Source organism: Nomascus leucogenys, chromosome 17 (assembly GCF_006542625.1).
Source record: "Nomascus leucogenys isolate Asia chromosome 17, Asia_NLE_v1, whole genome shotgun sequence".
Taxonomy (NCBI): Eukaryota; Metazoa; Chordata; class Mammalia; order Primates; family Hylobatidae; genus Nomascus; species Nomascus leucogenys.
The window spans coordinates 83,761,173-83,776,468 of NC_044397.1; the positions used below are offsets into that span (position 1 = coordinate 83,761,173).

A 15,296-nucleotide genomic window follows, 5' to 3' on the forward strand; every position below is an offset into this window, starting at 1 on the left:
GCCTCCCTTTATCCATTGTGACTTCTCCCGCCAGGTGTGGGGTTCTGGCCAGATGTGGCTACATCTTCACATGTATCCCCCCACCTCCAGCCTCCTGCCCAGGATCTAGACGCCCAATTCCTTTACGTGCCCAGGTGCAGCGACCCTTCTCCCATCCCTCAGATGTCCCACCTGGCTGTCCAGATGTGCCGTCATAGCCCCCTATCAAGATGAAGCCCCTTTCTCTGTGCCCAGGGCAGAAGAGGATCAACTCTTAGCTGTCTCCCCAAATGCGGCCCCCACTACTCTTAATGGATTTCCTCTTTATGGATTCAGCTCTGTCTGGGAGGAAACCCGCCCGCCCCCACCTGTTCCCTTCCCCGCCGCTCCCCTACAGGCCTGGTCCACTTGTTGGTGCGCGGATGGGGACAGAGGGGGCGCCCCGCTCACCCCTGCGAGTCTAGCGCCCAGCCTGCGAGCCTCTGGCTAAGCGCCCAGCCCCACGCGCCCCCGCGCGGCCGCCGGGGAGGGAGTGGTGGGGAGGGGGGGCCTGAGCGGGGGCGCGGCCGCCCTCCCCCGCGGGCGGGCGGGCGGGCGCGGCCGGGCCCCTCGGGCGGGCTGGGGCGGCGGCGCGGCGGAGCGCGGCGCTGCAGCCATGGCGGGCGGCGTGCGGCTGCTCTGGGTGTCGCTATTGGTGCTGCTGGCGCAGCTAGGGCCGCATCCCGGACTGGGCCGGCCCGGAGAGCGTCTCCGCGTGCGCTTCACCCCGGTCGTGTGCGGCCTGCGCTGCGTCCATGGGCCGACCGGCTCCCGCTGTACCCCGACCTGCGCGCCCCGCAACGCCACCAGCGTGGACAGCGGCGCTCCCGGTGGGGCGGCCCCGGGGGGACCCGGCTTCCGCGCCTGTGAGTGCAGGGTGGTGGTCCCGAGAGAGCGGCTCCGGGGGGAGGAGGATCCCTGGGGATGGAGGAGACAGTCCTCCAGGGAGAGGGAGCCCAGATTCCATATGCAACAGTGCAAGGGAATCTCAGGGACTATTTGAGGAAGGGGGCCCCAAATTCCTGGCTTTTGGGGTTGGGTCCTGAGGGTTCCGATTTTGCAAGCAGTGAGGGTTCTTAGAGGCCTGTGATGTCCCACGTGAGGGAATTGGCGCCAGCTTTCATGCTTTGAGTCAAAACGGGGATCTCAGAATTGAGGGGCCTGAGAACTTTTGGGAGGGGGGCTCGAATTCTGAGACGCTGAGTAAGGAGTCCCCAGGGACCAAGCAAGAGTCTCAGGACCGCATGGGGGACGTCTCAGTTTCTGTCTTTGGGTGGGAAGGTTCTGTATGGGAATGCCTGTGAGGTGGGGTACTAGAGAGAAGAAAGTTGATCCGAAGAGCTAAGAGGGAGAGGGGACAGAGACGGGGTTGTGTGTGTGTGTGTGGCGGCGGGGGGGTGGGGAGGTGTCTCTGCAGGACCTGAGTTGCAGGGGGTCCCACGTGCGACAGAAATCCAGATAAGAGGGCTTATGGAAGGGGCGCCCCCTCGGGGCGGAGGGGACAGGAGGTGTATGCACCAGGCACTCCTAGAGATGGGGAGCCTTGGGGGTTCAGGTGAGGTGGGGGAGGGCGCGCCACCTGTTGTTCCAGGATGCAAAAGTGGGCAGACTCTCTGGGATCGGGCGTCCCTGCCCCCTATCCCGCAGACCCTATGGAGTGGGGAGTGGGGGCCCCTGGCGCGGAGAACTCGCCCAGCCTGGCCCCCAGCCAGCCCAGCCCGGCCGGCGTGAGCTCATCTCTCGCCTGAGCCCCCGCCCGCTGCCACTCCCTCTCTCCTCCCCTTCCTCCCTCTTTCTTTCACTCTTTCCCGGCCCAGCCCCAACGTGCCTGTGCCAGGCGCCATGCCCAGGCGGGTGCCAAGCCCCTGGGGGTGCAAGGAGTGGCATGTGAAGTGGGGGCTGACCTCAGAGGGACCCTTATGTCCTCAACTCCCCACTTGGCCAGGGCTGTGGGGCATGACGTTGGCTGTGGCCATCTAGTGGCCCACCCTGAGTGTAGGCACCCCCAGGGAGCTGGCCTGGGGGCCTGCATTCAGGCCAAGAGAAGGCAGAGAAATGCCTCTGGAGCCTGGGAAATACCCTCAGACCTGGCTGGTTTCCCACCCCCTCCATCAGAGACCCTTCCCATTTTGCAATTTTGATTCCTAGTTAAGCCTCTCCTAGGCCCCACTACTCAATTAAAAGCCCCCATTAGACCACCCTGGAGTCGTGGCCCCACACTCCTACCTAAGGGAGCCCAGAGTTTTTGCTCCAGGCCCTAGGCCCGCTCTCCACCCCTGGCAACAGACTTTAGAGACCACTCCTCCAGTGAAGTTCCCTCTCATTCTTCCCTCCCACCCCGCAAACTGTGCCTTTCCCCAGATAACTCTGTAGTATTGTCCAGAAGTCCTGTTCTTCTAGCTCACCCCGTTCCCCAGGAACTTCTGATTCCATTTATCTTCAGAGAACCCCAGGGTTGGTCTTGATAAGTGGGTTCTCCCAAGAGGACTCCAGACACTGTGCTCCTCACAGGCAGCCATTAATAAAAAGCCTTTGGCACTTAATCCTTAGCTGGGAGGGGAGGGGATTCCACTTAGGGACTCGGCCAATTGAGCCTCTTAAGTGCTGATGACTTCCAGGAATTCCACTTCACTATCTAAACCCTGTTTTCAGCACCGTCAAACTGGTTGTCTCCTAGGCGGCACTAGAGTCCTGTTTTCTAGGTAACTGTCCACAAAAGGACTCCTGCTGAAAGGGCGCCTCAGTTTCCTCTGAGCTAGGTTCCTCCATCCCAGAAACCTCCAGCCGTCTTTGAACTCGAGAGGACTGCCCTTTAGTCGATCTCCTCCCAGGACTCCAGTCCCTTTATCCTTCTAAATGGAGGTGGCTCTCCGCGTCCTTTCCTCTCTACAGTTGTGGCTCAGAATCCCACACGCGCCTCCCCCCGCCGCCTGCCTCCTCCCTCCCCTCCGCACAGCTGTCTCCAGCTGTTCTCTGCAGCCCCGGGAGAGAGAGGGAGGGGGTGCCCTCGCAGGACAACCCGGCCTCCTTTGGCTCAAAGGTCCCGGGGCTCCCCAAGGGTCCGGAATGCGGAGCCTCCGCCCTGCCTCCGCCGCACCTCTCTCTTTGTTTACCCCGCCGCACAGCTGGCAGTGCCCCGCCCAGAGGTGGCCTGGGGCCCAGCGAGGGCGCGCAGAGGGGAGTGGAGGCGCGTTCCCGCTCGTGGCCCCGCCCCGGTGCTACTGGAGGCTGTAAGGCCGAGCTAGAACTCTAAAGCCCCAGCCAGAAAGAAGTTGGGCGGAGACAAAGCGCGGTGGGCGGAACTAGGGCACCCGGACGGCCTGGAGGTGGGGTGGGAGGGGCGTGAACAAGTGAGCCGGGCGAATCAGAGTGCTGAAAGGGGGGTGGGAGGGGCTAGAGGCGGCAGGTTAAGCTCCTGGATAGGCGGGGTTTAGAATCCCGCGGGTAGAAGGTAATGTGAGAGGGGCTACAAAGGGGGCACAGCCAGGGGGCGGGGGTAGGACTTCGTGGACCAAGCAGAGGGAGTGTGGGCGGGCATAGAATGCGAAGGAGACAGAGTTGGGCGGGGAGTTATGCCAGGGAGTGGTTAAAATGTGGTTTGAGTCAATGGAAGGGATCAGCATTGGGTCGGAGGGGCTGGAATAGCAAAGGATTCCGTGGGACTACGGGATGGGCAGGGTCAGCGCCGTCTGGGCTGGTTTGGAACTCCGTGGACTCAGCCAGAAATTGGGATCCAAGAGGTTGACATGAAAGTGAATAAACAGCCTGAGGGCTGGCTGGGCTCACGCCTGTAATCCCAGCACTTTGAGAGGCTGAGGCAGAAGGATTGCCTGAGCCCAGGAGTTCAAGACGAGCCTGGCCAACATAGTGAGACCCCGCCTGTACCAAATTTTTAAAAAACATAGCCCGACGTGGTGCACGCCTGTCGTCTCAGCTACTTAGGAGGCTCAGGTGGGAAGATCACTTCAGCTTAGGAGGTCGAGGCTGCAGAGCCATAATCACGCCACTGCATTCCAGCCTGGGCAATAGAGCGAGATCCTGCCGACTTAGTGGGTGGGGCTGTACCTCTGCTGGCTGAACGACTGGACTGGGCCAATGCTGATGCCAGAATTGGGGCGGGGCCACACGACAGCTGAAGGCGGAGCGACTTAGAAATGAATGATACCTTGAGGGAGTAGGGACCCCAGGGGAACCTGCCAGGAATGGTGGCGCCCCTGAGTGTCCTCGTTCTCCTCCCAGTCCTGTGTCCCTTGATCTGTCACAATGGCGGTGTGTGCGTGAAGCCTGACCGCTGCCTCTGTCCCCCGGACTTCGCTGGCAAGTTCTGCCAGTTGCACTCCTCGGGCGCCCGGCCCCCGGCCCCGGCTATACCAGGCCTCACCCGCTCCGTGTACACTATGCCACTGGCCAACCACCGCGACGACGAGCACGGTGAGGAAAGTGTGGCCAGAGTCCCCTCCGACCCTTGTCAAGCATTTCACCTTGCCCCTGACCCTCATCTTTCCCGCCTTCCCGAGCACCTTTGCCCAGCTCGCCCTCCCCACCTTGTCTAGCCCCAGCCTGTAAGAATCCGTGTAGACATCCCTTTGCCCGGCCGTGCCTCCCCTAGGCGTGGCATCTATGGTGAGCGTCCACGTGGAGCACCCGCAGGAGGCGTCGGTGGTGGTGCACCAGGTGGAGCGTGTGTCTGGCCCTTGGGAGGAGGCGGACGCTGAGGCGGTGGCGCGGGCGGAAGCGGCGGCGCGGGCGGAGGCGGCAGCGCCCTACACGGTGTTGGCACAGAGCGCGCCGCGGGAGGACGGCTACTCAGACGCCTCGGGCTTCGGTTACTGCTTTCGGGAGCTGCGCGGAGGCGAAGTGAGAGGAGGCCGGTGGGGAGGGACCCGGAGCTTGCCTCCGCGCGGGGGCGCGCTCACCCAACACTTCCCCGCAGTGCGCGTCCCCGCTGCCCGGGCTCCGGACGCAGGAGGTCTGCTGCCGAGGGGCCGGCTTGGCCTGGGGCGTTCACGACTGTCAACTGTGCTCCGAGCGCCTGGGTAAGCCCCAGGACGTCCCCGAAGTGCTCGGAGCTGGGGAGGGGTGAGAACCTCACCGTTCCTCCTACTCTGCCCTAGATAAACCCAGTTCACAAATTGTAGCCACGCCTACCCCATTGTGGAGGCCACTTCCAGTCCTGAGCTTTTCATACCGCTCTGGGACCACCCACCCCATTTTCTGACTTTGGCCACTCTGTTCTCACCCTGCCTTTGTGCCTTGGCCCCCCACCATATACCTTGGGAGTCTCCAATGTTGCCAACCTAAGGCTGACCCTGCACTCAAACTACAGCCAACGTCTTTTAGTCCCTCCCACCCCGTCTTCGTCTCTGCCCACTCCATTCTCGCTCTGTCCACCTGTCCCTGGCCCACACCTCTCCTCTCGCCACAGGGAACTCCGAAAGAGTGAGCGCCCCAGGTGGACCTTGTCCAACCGGCTTTGAAAGAGTTAATGGGTCCTGCGAAGGTGCGATGGGGCAGGGGTGGGAGGGGCTTGGTTCTGGGGGCGGGATTTGCCGGGATCAAGTTCCTGTATCCACGGTGACCTCCCCAACCCTGGCAGATGTGGATGAGTGCGCGACTGGCGGGCGCTGCCAGCACGGCGAGTGTGCAAACACGCGAGGCGGGTACACGTGCGTGTGCCCGGACGGCTTTCTGCTCGACTCGTCCCGCAGCAGCTGCATCTGTGAGCAACCAGCAGGGAGCTGAGGCCGGGTCCCGCCCTCCCTACCCTCAGACGTCCCAGAGCATCCTGGGACCTTTAATTCCCTCGAACCCCCCCAGACTCCCGGGTTCCACTCAGTCAGCCTTAGAGCCCCCTCAGAACTTCTCAGACTCTTATACAGCTTCAGCATCCCTGGACCACCTTTAGACCTTTCAAGCCTTTTGGATCCAGATCCCTCCAGACTCCCAGACTTTTTTTTTTTTTGGAGATGGAGTCTTGCTCTGTCGCCCAGGCTGGAGTGCAGTGGCGCGATCTCGGCTCACTGCAACCTCTGCCTCCTGGGTTCAAGTGATTCTCCTGCCTCGGCCTCCCGAGTAGCTAGAATTACAGGCGGGCACCACCATGCCCGGCTAATTTTTTTTTGTATTTTTGGTAGAGACAGGGTTTCGCCATGTTGGCCAGGCTGGCCTCAAACCCCTGGCTTCAAGTGATCTGCCCACCTCAGCCTCCCAAAGTGCTGGGATTACAGGCGTAAGCCACTGCGCCCAGCTCTCCCAGACTTTCTGGAATCCTTCTCAGACCCCCAAATCCTCTCGTCCCCCTCGACGACTCGACTATCTTCAGATCTTGAGATCCTTCTCAGAGTCTCTCATTCACCACTGACACCCCACGGAGGCTCCAAGCCCTTCTCAGACCTCCAGAGCCCACTGCTCTCCTTCAGACCCTCTCAGACCTCTCCCAAATGCCCCTCGCCCCCACCAACCCCCCACCCCCAACCCCAGAACCATTCCCCTCTCTCCCAAATCCCTCAGTGCCACAGCATTCCCAGCCCCGCTCTGAAGGATTTCCTCCCTGCTCCTCGCAGCCCAACACGTGATCTCAGAGGCCAAAGGGCCCTGCTTCCGCGTGCTCCGCGACGGCGGCTGTTCGCTGCCCATTCTGCGGAACATCACTAAACAGATCTGCTGCTGTAGCCGCGTAGGCAAGGCCTGGGGCCGGGGCTGCCAGCTCTGCCCACCCTTCGGCTCAGGTGAGCCCCTGCGGCAGTGCCTAGCGCTACGCACAACACACGTGGCGCTCATTCTACGCCCCGCCCTCCAACCCTGAGTTCACCGCCGCTAACCTGGCTGGCTGGGCTCCAGCCTTGGCCACGCCGCAGCCTCTGAGACCCGCAGGCCTCAGACTGAACAGGATCCATGGCTCCATCTCCATCTGTAGCCACACCCACCCCTCCATCATTAGCCACAGCTACCCCAGAGCCCCCACGTTAGGTTTTGTCTCCTGAGCGTCAACGCCCAGTCCCACCCTGTCCCTGAGCTTTGGCCAAGTCCTTGGCTTCTGAGACACTGCCTTCAGCTTAGCCCCACCCCAGGCAGGCCCCTCCCTGATTCACCTCCCTGGCATTCTATCTTCTGCTTAAAACTAAATCCCACAAGGGAGCTATTTCCTAGCCTCCAACTCTGTCCCTGTAGACCCAACCAGACCCTGCCCTCAACCCTGTTCCTACTGCCATCCCAAATGTGGGAAAATGCTCTTGGCCCCAACTGTAGCCTCTGGGACATTCTACTCTTTGGCCAGGACACCACCCCATCCCAGCCTCCAACTCAAACCCCTGACACTCTCCGGCCAAGCCCTGCCCCTAGACAAGGCCAGAGTCTGGGCTTGCCATCGTTTTCTTCCCGCTCTCTTGTCCTCTCTCTGTCTCTCTCTCTCTCTCTCTCTCTCTTTCCTATTCCCAGAGGGTTTCCGGGAGATCTGCCCGGCTGGCCCTGGCTACCACTACTCAGCCTCCGACCTCCGCTACAACACCAGACCCCTGGACCAGGAGCCACCCCGAGTGTCACTCAGCCAGCCTCGTACCCTGCCAGCCACCTCTCGGCCATCTGCAGGTGAGCTGGCTCCGGCAGAAGTGGGTGCCATCTTCAAGAGGCTGCCCCAGCCCCATAGTGAAAGGAGACAAGAGAGGATTTGGGCTCCACTCGTTGATACCCCTTCTTTATCAGGCTTTCTGCCCACCCGTCGCCCGGAGCCCCGGCCTGAAGCCCGGCCAGATCCCCGGCCCGGCCCTGAGCTTCCCTTGCCCAGCATCCCTGCCTGGACTGGTCCTGAGATTCCTGAATCAGGTTTGCTAGAAAGAACTGAGGGCATTGAGCCTGGAGCAGTGGCTCACGCCTGTAATCCCAGCATTTTGGGAGGCTGAGGAGGGTGGATCACCAGGTCAGGAGTTCGAGACCAGCCTGGCCAACATGACAAAACCCTGTCTACTAGAACTACAAAAATTAGCTGGGCGTGGTGGCAGATGCCTGTAATCCCAGCTACTTGGGAGGCTGAGGCAGGAGAATCGCTTGAACCCAGGAGCAGAGGTTGCAGTGAGCTGAGATCGTGCCATTGCACTCCATCCTGAGAGACACTCCATCTCAAAAAAAAAAAAAAAAAAAATTCAGGGTATTGATGGGGGTATTACAGGTGGGATTCTGGGGTAAAAGACTCCAAGGTGAAGATTCCAGGTTACAGCAAATAGGAATGGTATGGGCAGAGATAAGCGTTTGAAGGGTTCGGTGGTAGTTAGATCAGGAGCTGGAGTCAGAGTTGGGCTCTTCTGTGTCAATTGAGCAAGCCATTTAACCTCTGAGACTCAGTTTTCTCATCGGTAAAATGGGGATCGTTGTTGAGATGCCTCTGAAGTGTCTGACACCTAGTAAGTGCTCAGATAAATACTTACGGTAGATAATTATTTTTCATTATCTAATATTAGATAATTATTTCTCAGGTAGGGCACCAAGAACGTATCTCAGGCGGAGGGTTGGAGAGCAAACTATTCAAAGCCAGAGACCTTGGGGTGGCATGATGAGGGGATTCGGCCAAGAATCTGATGAGAACGTTCCAGGATAAAAAAGATGGAGATCAGAAGAAGACTGGGCTTGCTTGGGGAGGAGACATCCATGAAGGTGTTTTATGGATGTCTCCGGGGGTGGGGGTTTTACTGGGATGAAAGGAACGGAGGATTCAGAGATGGGGGAACCCTGGCTGACTGGACCCCCCAGGTCCCTCCTCCGGCATGTGTCAGCGCAACCCCCAGGTCTGCGGCCCAGGACGCTGCATTTCCCGGCCCAGCGGCTACACCTGCGCTTGCGACTCTGGCTTCCGGCTCAGCCCCCAGGGCACCCGATGCATTGGTGAGCAAGGCGGAGGGCGCGGAAGGAGGCGGGGCGGGGGGCTTTGCCTGGTCACCTTGTCACCAGCCCCCTCCGTGTCCTCAGATGTGGACGAATGTCGCCGCGTGCCCCCGCCCTGTGCTCCCGGGCGCTGCGAGAACTCACCAGGCAGCTTCCGCTGCGTGTGCGGCCCGGGCTTCCGAGCCGGCCCACGGGCTGCGGAATGCCTGGGTGAGAAATTTGCCCCACCTGGCTCCAGGCCCCCCCCAAGGGTCTCGCTCCTGCTCTCATTCCAGAGCCTCTCCAGCCCTCCCACGCTTTCCCTCTCGGGTCCCGCCCCATGACTGCTCTTCCCTGGCCCTTGGCCCCGCCCTTCTCTGACCCGCCTCCACCCAGCTCCAGCCTCCCTTTGACCCCACCCCTACCCAGCTCCCAAACTGCCAGTTTCTGTCGGGGCCTGGTCGCTGCTCGTATTGCTCCGCCCCCACGCCCAGGCCCCGCCCTTATTGGCCACGCCCCTCCCTGACTAACTCCCTCCCCCAGGCCCCGCCACTGTCTTGCAACTGCGGCAACCCATCTCCTGACCACGACCCATGATTCCAACCCTGCCACACCAGAGCCCTATCCCCAAACTGCTCCTTTCTTCTCTAGCCCCTACCCCACCTTCCCTTTGCTTGGTCCCCAAAGCTCTCCTTTCTGCCCTTGCCCTACCAAACCCTCCCCTCCACAATTGCCCCTCTCATTGTGCCCCTCTCCGGCTGTCCTGGCCGGGTCCCTAGCCTGGCTCTGGCCCAAGCTTGGCCCCGCTCCCGCTTCCCTCTACCCCCGCCTCCCTGCGTCGCTTCTCCCGGGACTGTCTGCCCCAGTCCCAGCCGCCTGGTCTGTGCCCACAGACGTGGACGAGTGCCACCGCGTGCCGCCGCCGTGTGACCTCGGGCGCTGCGAGAACACGCCAGGCAGCTTCCTGTGCGTGTGCCCCGCCGGGTACCAGGCTGCACCGCACGGAGCCAGCTGCCAGGGTGAGGGCCTGGGAGGGGCAGCTGGGAAGGGGTGTGAGGGGTTGAGTAGAGCACAGCGATGAGGGCCAGAGAGACTGAACAACAGGGCAAAGCGAGCTGATTATGGGAGACAGAGGCCAGGCTCTGGGGCAGAGGTGTGGCCTGATGGCAGTAGAGAGAGACCTGGGATGGAGAGGCTGAGTGATGGGAAACAGAAAGGCTGAGTCATGGAAGATGGAGAAGCAGAGTGAGGAGGGATGGAGATGTCAGTAATCGGGTAAGGGGAGCAGAGTTATGGAGGACAGGGGAGAAGGAGGCCTTCTCATGGGGACTACAGAGACAGAACCAGCCAGGCAGCTTAGTAGGGATTGGTGGAGGATGCAGAGTCAGAGGATGGTGACAAGGAGGAACAGTGATGGGATCACAGGGACAGAATGATGGAGGGTAGAAAGCCAAAGGGACAGAGGTCAGGGAGGCAGAGGGGAGCAAGTGACCCAGGGCCCCCTGCCCTATGCAGATGTGGATGAATGCACCCAGACCCCGGGCCTGTGTGGCCGAGGGGCCTGCAAGAATCTGCCTGGCTCTTTCCACTGTGTTTGCCCGGCTGGCTTCCGGGGCTCGGCGTGTGAAGAGGATGTGGATGAGTGTGCCCAGGAGCCACCGCCCTGCGGGCCCGGCCGCTGTGACAACACGGCAGGCTCCTTTCACTGTGCCTGCCCTGCTGGCTTCCACTCCCGAGGGCCCGGGGCCCCCTGCCAAGGTGAGGGTGCTGAGCCCAGGCCTACTCCATCACTGTTTGCTGTGAAGACTGGAGAAAGATTATTGAGGGGCAGAGAGGCGGAGTGATGGGGCTCAGGGATGGAGAACAGGGGCTGAGGGATGGGGGCCTCACTCCAGAGTCTTCTCTCCTTTCAACAAAATAAGATAGTCCTCCCCACCCCTCCTCCCTTTTTGAAAGATACTCTTGTGCTTATGGGAACCCTGAGGAGGGGGTCACCTAGGGCAGGGCAGGCAACATGCCCTAGGTGCCTTAGCCCCACCTTAGTAGCTGGAGAGACCATTGAATGGGGACACGAGGAAGGCGTCTGTCTTCCTGGGAAGAGGGAGCAGCCTGAGGCAAGTCCAGAAGGCTGGCTCAAGACTGGAATGCTGGGGTGGGTGGTGATGGCCATGGGGATGGATTCAGGCCCCTTCCTCAGCCTCATTGGTCCCCTCTGCCCCAGATGTGGACGAGTGTGCCCGAAGCCCCCCACCCTGCACCTACGGCCGCTGTGAGAACACAGAAGGCAGCTTCCAGTGTGTCTGCCCCATGGGCTTCCAACCCAACGCTGCTGGCTCCGAGTGCGAGGGTGAGGCCGGGGAGGGAGGGAGGAGTGTGGATGGGTGAAAGGGGCCTTAGACCACTTCTTCAAGGCCACCCTCTCCCCTGCCCCCCAGATGTGGATGAGTGTGAGAACCACCTGGCATGCCCTGGGCAGGAGTGTGTGAACTCGCCTGGCTCCTTCAAGTGCAGGGCCTGTCCTTCTGGCCACCACCTGCACCGTGGCAGATGCACTGGTGAGACCAGGCCCTGGCTGTGACCTTGGGCCTGCATCATGACCCCCGACCCTTGACCCAGATCACAACTATGACCTGGCCCATAACCTCCTGACCTGGACCTCAGTCCCTCAGTCCCCAGAGCCTGTGGCTCCTGACCCTGACCTGGACCACAACTCTTGACCCTGAATGTGACTCCTGAGACCCAACTTGACAGTAACATTTGACCCTAACCATCACCCTTGATGATAGTCCCTGCCCATACCCTGATAGCAATTGTGACCCTCGTGACTCTGGCCCTGAATGTGACCTATAACTCCTGAATTTGACTGTGACATTTGACCCTAATCATAACCACTAACCATAGCACTGACCATAACCTTGACTGTGTGACTCTTGGTCCTGCCTCTTTCACAGCCCCTGCCTCTTCTCAGAATCCCTTCTCTGGAACCTGGTTAGGTTCATAATCCCTGACCCTGGCCTCTGACTTGAGGCAGAATTCTGGACCCTGACTATAACTTCTGATCCTAACTGGATTTAGATTCCAGTCACTAACTCTGACCCATGGCTCGGCCGAATCCCATCCAATGATCCTAGTGTATAATACTTGACTGGTCCCTTGCCCTAGTTCATTTCTGATCCCTGTCTAAGCTAGAGTCCCCTCTCCTGACTCCAAAATCCTGGCACAGGTAGTTCCTAGAAACCTAGACCCACAGGACTTGCAACCATGGTCCGCAGAACCCGGGAACCTTGGTCAGCCCTCCCCACCTCTGCCATAGAGCCCTCCCCCAGCCTCCAACTCATGAGACTTCCCACCACCTCCCCCAGACCCCCTAATCCAAGGGGATTGGTCGGGTGTGTCCCGAGACTGGACCCTTTCTGAACACCGCCACCGCCCACAGATGTGGACGAATGCAGTTCGGGTGCCCCTCCCTGTGGTCCCCACGGCCACTGCACTAACACCGAAGGCTCCTTCCGCTGCAGCTGCGCGCCAGGCTACCGGGCGCCTTCGGGTCGGCCCGGGCCCTGCGCAGGTGAGCAGCATAGGGACCCGCCAGAGAGTCTGGGAGTAGGGCCTGTGTTCCAGGGCAAAGCCGGCTGGAAAGGTGGAGGCGGGACCAAGGCGCTGTGGGAGCATTGGTGGGGGCGGGGTTACTGCGATGTGGGCGGAGCTTGTGTCTGGGAGGCCGGGTTCCGTGACTCCGCCCAATCTCCCGCGTACCCTAGACGTGAACGAGTGCCTGGAGGGCGATTTCTGCTTCCCTCACGGCGAGTGCCTCAACACTGACGGCTCCTTTGCCTGTACTTGTGCCCCCGGCTACCGACCCGGACCCCGCGGAGCCTCTTGCCTCGGTTAGTACCCAGGCTGGTCCTGGCCCCGGAAAGGGTGGGCTTAGGGCAGGAAAAGGCGGGACGGGGAGAAGAGGGCGAAAAGGGGAAAACGAGTTTTTAGCCGGGGTCTTCCAGCAGGATCAGGGGGCAGCTGGTGGGAGTCTCGAGGCAGTGAGGCGGGGCGGGGCGTGGAGAGGAAAGGGCGGAGTCTGGGTATTTGGACCGTGATTGTAAAGAAGCTGTTCTAAACCCGTCGGGGGGCGGTGTTTGCAGGGAACGAAGTAGCGTGAGGCAGGTTGGGGAAAGCGTGAAAGGCCTAGGAGCGCCGAGGGGCGGTGGAGGGGTGTGGCCTGGAATGTTAGGCAGAGCGGGAGGTGGGCCGGGCCTTCGGACGCCCTGTCCCGCAGACGTTGACGAGTGCAGCGAGGAGGACCTTTGCCAGAGCGGCATCTGTACCAACACCGACGGCTCCTTCGAGTGCATCTGTCCTCCCGGACACCGCGCCGGCCCGGACCTCGCCTCCTGCCTCGGTGAGAGGCCCCGCCCCGGCCTGATCCCTCCTCCCGCCGACTCCCCGACTTTCCGATTGGCCTCCTACCTCTTTCCTTCCTCCTCCGCTTCTCCCCTCCCCTTACCTCTTTCCCCCGCCTCCTCTCCTAGCCTCCCCATCTCTCCTCTACCCCAATCTTCCCCTGCCCTCTCCCCTGCTTCCCCGGCCTCCCCTTTCTGACTCTCCTCTCCCCTCCTTGTATCCCCCATCTTGCCTCCCTCCTTCCCACATCCGACCACCCGACCTCTCTCCTCAGACGTGGACGAATGTCGCGAGAGAGGCCCAGCCCTGTGCGGGTCGCAGCGTTGTGAGAACTCTCCCGGCTCCTACCGCTGTGTCCGGGACTGCGAACCTGGGTACCACGCGGGCCTCGAGGGCACCTGTGACGGTGAGCCTGCCCCCACCCGCCTTCGCTAGCGCTTGCAACGGGGTGCTGGAGGCTGCTCCCTTGGGGACGGAGGAGGGGCGCCCTGCTTCCCAGACTTAGGGGGAGGGAAAGAACACCCTCTCACCGTATCTCTGTAGTGGAAATAAGCTGCCACCGTGTCCATGTATTTTCTTGTGTCAGGATCACGGCCAAGCCTCCCTTCCAGCCGCAGTCCATTCCCTCTCTGCAGCTGAAACCCGGTCCACATTTTAGGCTATGCCCCCAGTAAGACACCTCCCCAAAATTGTTAGGCCCTGCCCCTTCCAGTCGGCCTCTGGATTAAAACCCCCTCTTCAGGCCCCTTCTCTTCCTAACAGAAGTTTGGACGCGCCCTTTCCCCTCCCTCCACCGGTCCTACTTCCAGCCTTCCCTCCAAAGAGGCCCAATCCCGGCGGCCTTAGGCCCCCGTCCTTTCCCAGTGAGAAATTCCCAAGGTGAAATTCTCCTAGCGTTGGCCCCCGCCCGTTTAAGCTCTGCTCTTCCTTGGTCTCTCTAGACTGGGCTTTCCATTCGCTCAGATGGCTCCAGTCTCTCGGAACACTTAGGCCCTCCCTTCCTATATTTGCTCCGCCCACAGACCCGCCCCTTGCCTTTTTTTACTTTTCAGGCCTTCCCTCCCGCCCCGCTCTTTCACCCCTCCCGGGTCAGGCTCCAGCGAGGCAGGAGGGTGGGGCTAATCTTCCATACAGTATATATATTTTTGTCTGGGGGTGATGGTGTGTGAGTACGCATCTTGTGGAACACATGAAACAAAACATCTGTGGGCTGCCGTTGACTCTGCTAGACCTCTGACTCATGGAAGTCTAGCTTCATAAGATCTCATTCATTAATTCCATAAGAATTCACTAAGCACCTACTCTATGCCAGCATCTGGAAAAGGTAATAAGAGCAACAGGAAATAAGTCATATAAAAGCCCCTGCCTTCCTGGAGTTATTGTGGGGTAATAAATATGTAAATAAATTCAAGATTTATACAACAGGCCAGGAGCTGTGACTCATGCCTGTAATCCCAGCACTTTGGGAGGCCAAGGGAGATGGATCACGAGGTCAGGAGATTGAGACTAGCTTGGCCAACATGGTGAAACCCCGTCTCTACTAAAAATACAAAAATTAGCCGGGCATGGTGGCATGCGCCTGTAGTCCCAGCTACTCAGGAGACTGAGGCAGGAGAATCTCTTGAACCCGGGAGGTGGAGGTGGCAGTTGAGCCGAGATCGCACCACTGCACTCCAGCCTGGGCGACAGAGTGAGACTGTCTCAAAAAAAAAAAAAAGAAAAAGATTTATACAACAAAAAACTGGGGGGCACCTTGCTATGTGTTGGGCACTGGAGATATAGCAAGGAACAAAACAGACACAAATCCCTGCTATTGTAGAGTTTGCATTCTAGGGAGGCGACAGTCAGCATGCCAATAAATACATACGGATAAGGTCAGGTTTAGGAAGGAAAACAAAGCAGGACAAATGGGACAGAGATGACGGAGCAGTGGAGGGAGGAGTGCTAGGAGGGCTTGACTTAGACACCAGACAGAAGCGAGGGAGGCAGCCATGCAGAGAGCTGAGGGGAGACTGTTCCTGGCAGCA

General features: G+C 60.2%; 1 protein-coding gene across 4 annotated transcripts in view; it reads left to right on the forward strand.

Moving 5' to 3' along the window:
- LTBP4 (latent transforming growth factor beta binding protein 4) overlaps positions 1-15,296 on the forward strand; it is a 36,432-nt gene that overhangs the window by 7,496 nt on the left and 13,640 nt on the right. For 3 of the 4 annotated variants that reach the window (XM_030795695.1, XM_030795697.1, XM_030795696.1), the window contains 18 exons: positions 4,258-4,449; positions 4,628-4,875; positions 4,952-5,054; positions 5,444-5,518; positions 5,615-5,737; positions 6,582-6,746; positions 7,456-7,605; positions 7,720-7,839; positions 8,761-8,892; positions 8,977-9,102; positions 9,765-9,890; positions 10,387-10,629; positions 11,093-11,218; positions 11,307-11,426; positions 12,308-12,439; positions 12,633-12,758; positions 13,145-13,267; positions 13,544-13,675. In XM_030795695.1, the coding sequence (XP_030651555.1) occupies positions 4,416-4,449; positions 4,628-4,875; positions 4,952-5,054; positions 5,444-5,518; positions 5,615-5,737; positions 6,582-6,746; positions 7,456-7,605; positions 7,720-7,839; positions 8,761-8,892; positions 8,977-9,102; positions 9,765-9,890; positions 10,387-10,629; positions 11,093-11,218; positions 11,307-11,426; positions 12,308-12,439; positions 12,633-12,758; positions 13,145-13,267; positions 13,544-13,675 (2,404 nt within the window). In that variant the 5' untranslated portion in view covers positions 4,258-4,415. Of the gene's footprint in view, positions 1-621; positions 885-4,257; positions 4,450-4,627; positions 4,876-4,951; positions 5,055-5,443; positions 5,519-5,614; positions 5,738-6,581; positions 6,747-7,455; positions 7,606-7,719; positions 7,840-8,760; positions 8,893-8,976; positions 9,103-9,764; positions 9,891-10,386; positions 10,630-11,092; positions 11,219-11,306; positions 11,427-12,307; positions 12,440-12,632; positions 12,759-13,144; positions 13,268-13,543; positions 13,676-15,296 lie in introns of those variants that run through there. The other variant, XM_030795694.1, reaches the window with a different exon arrangement.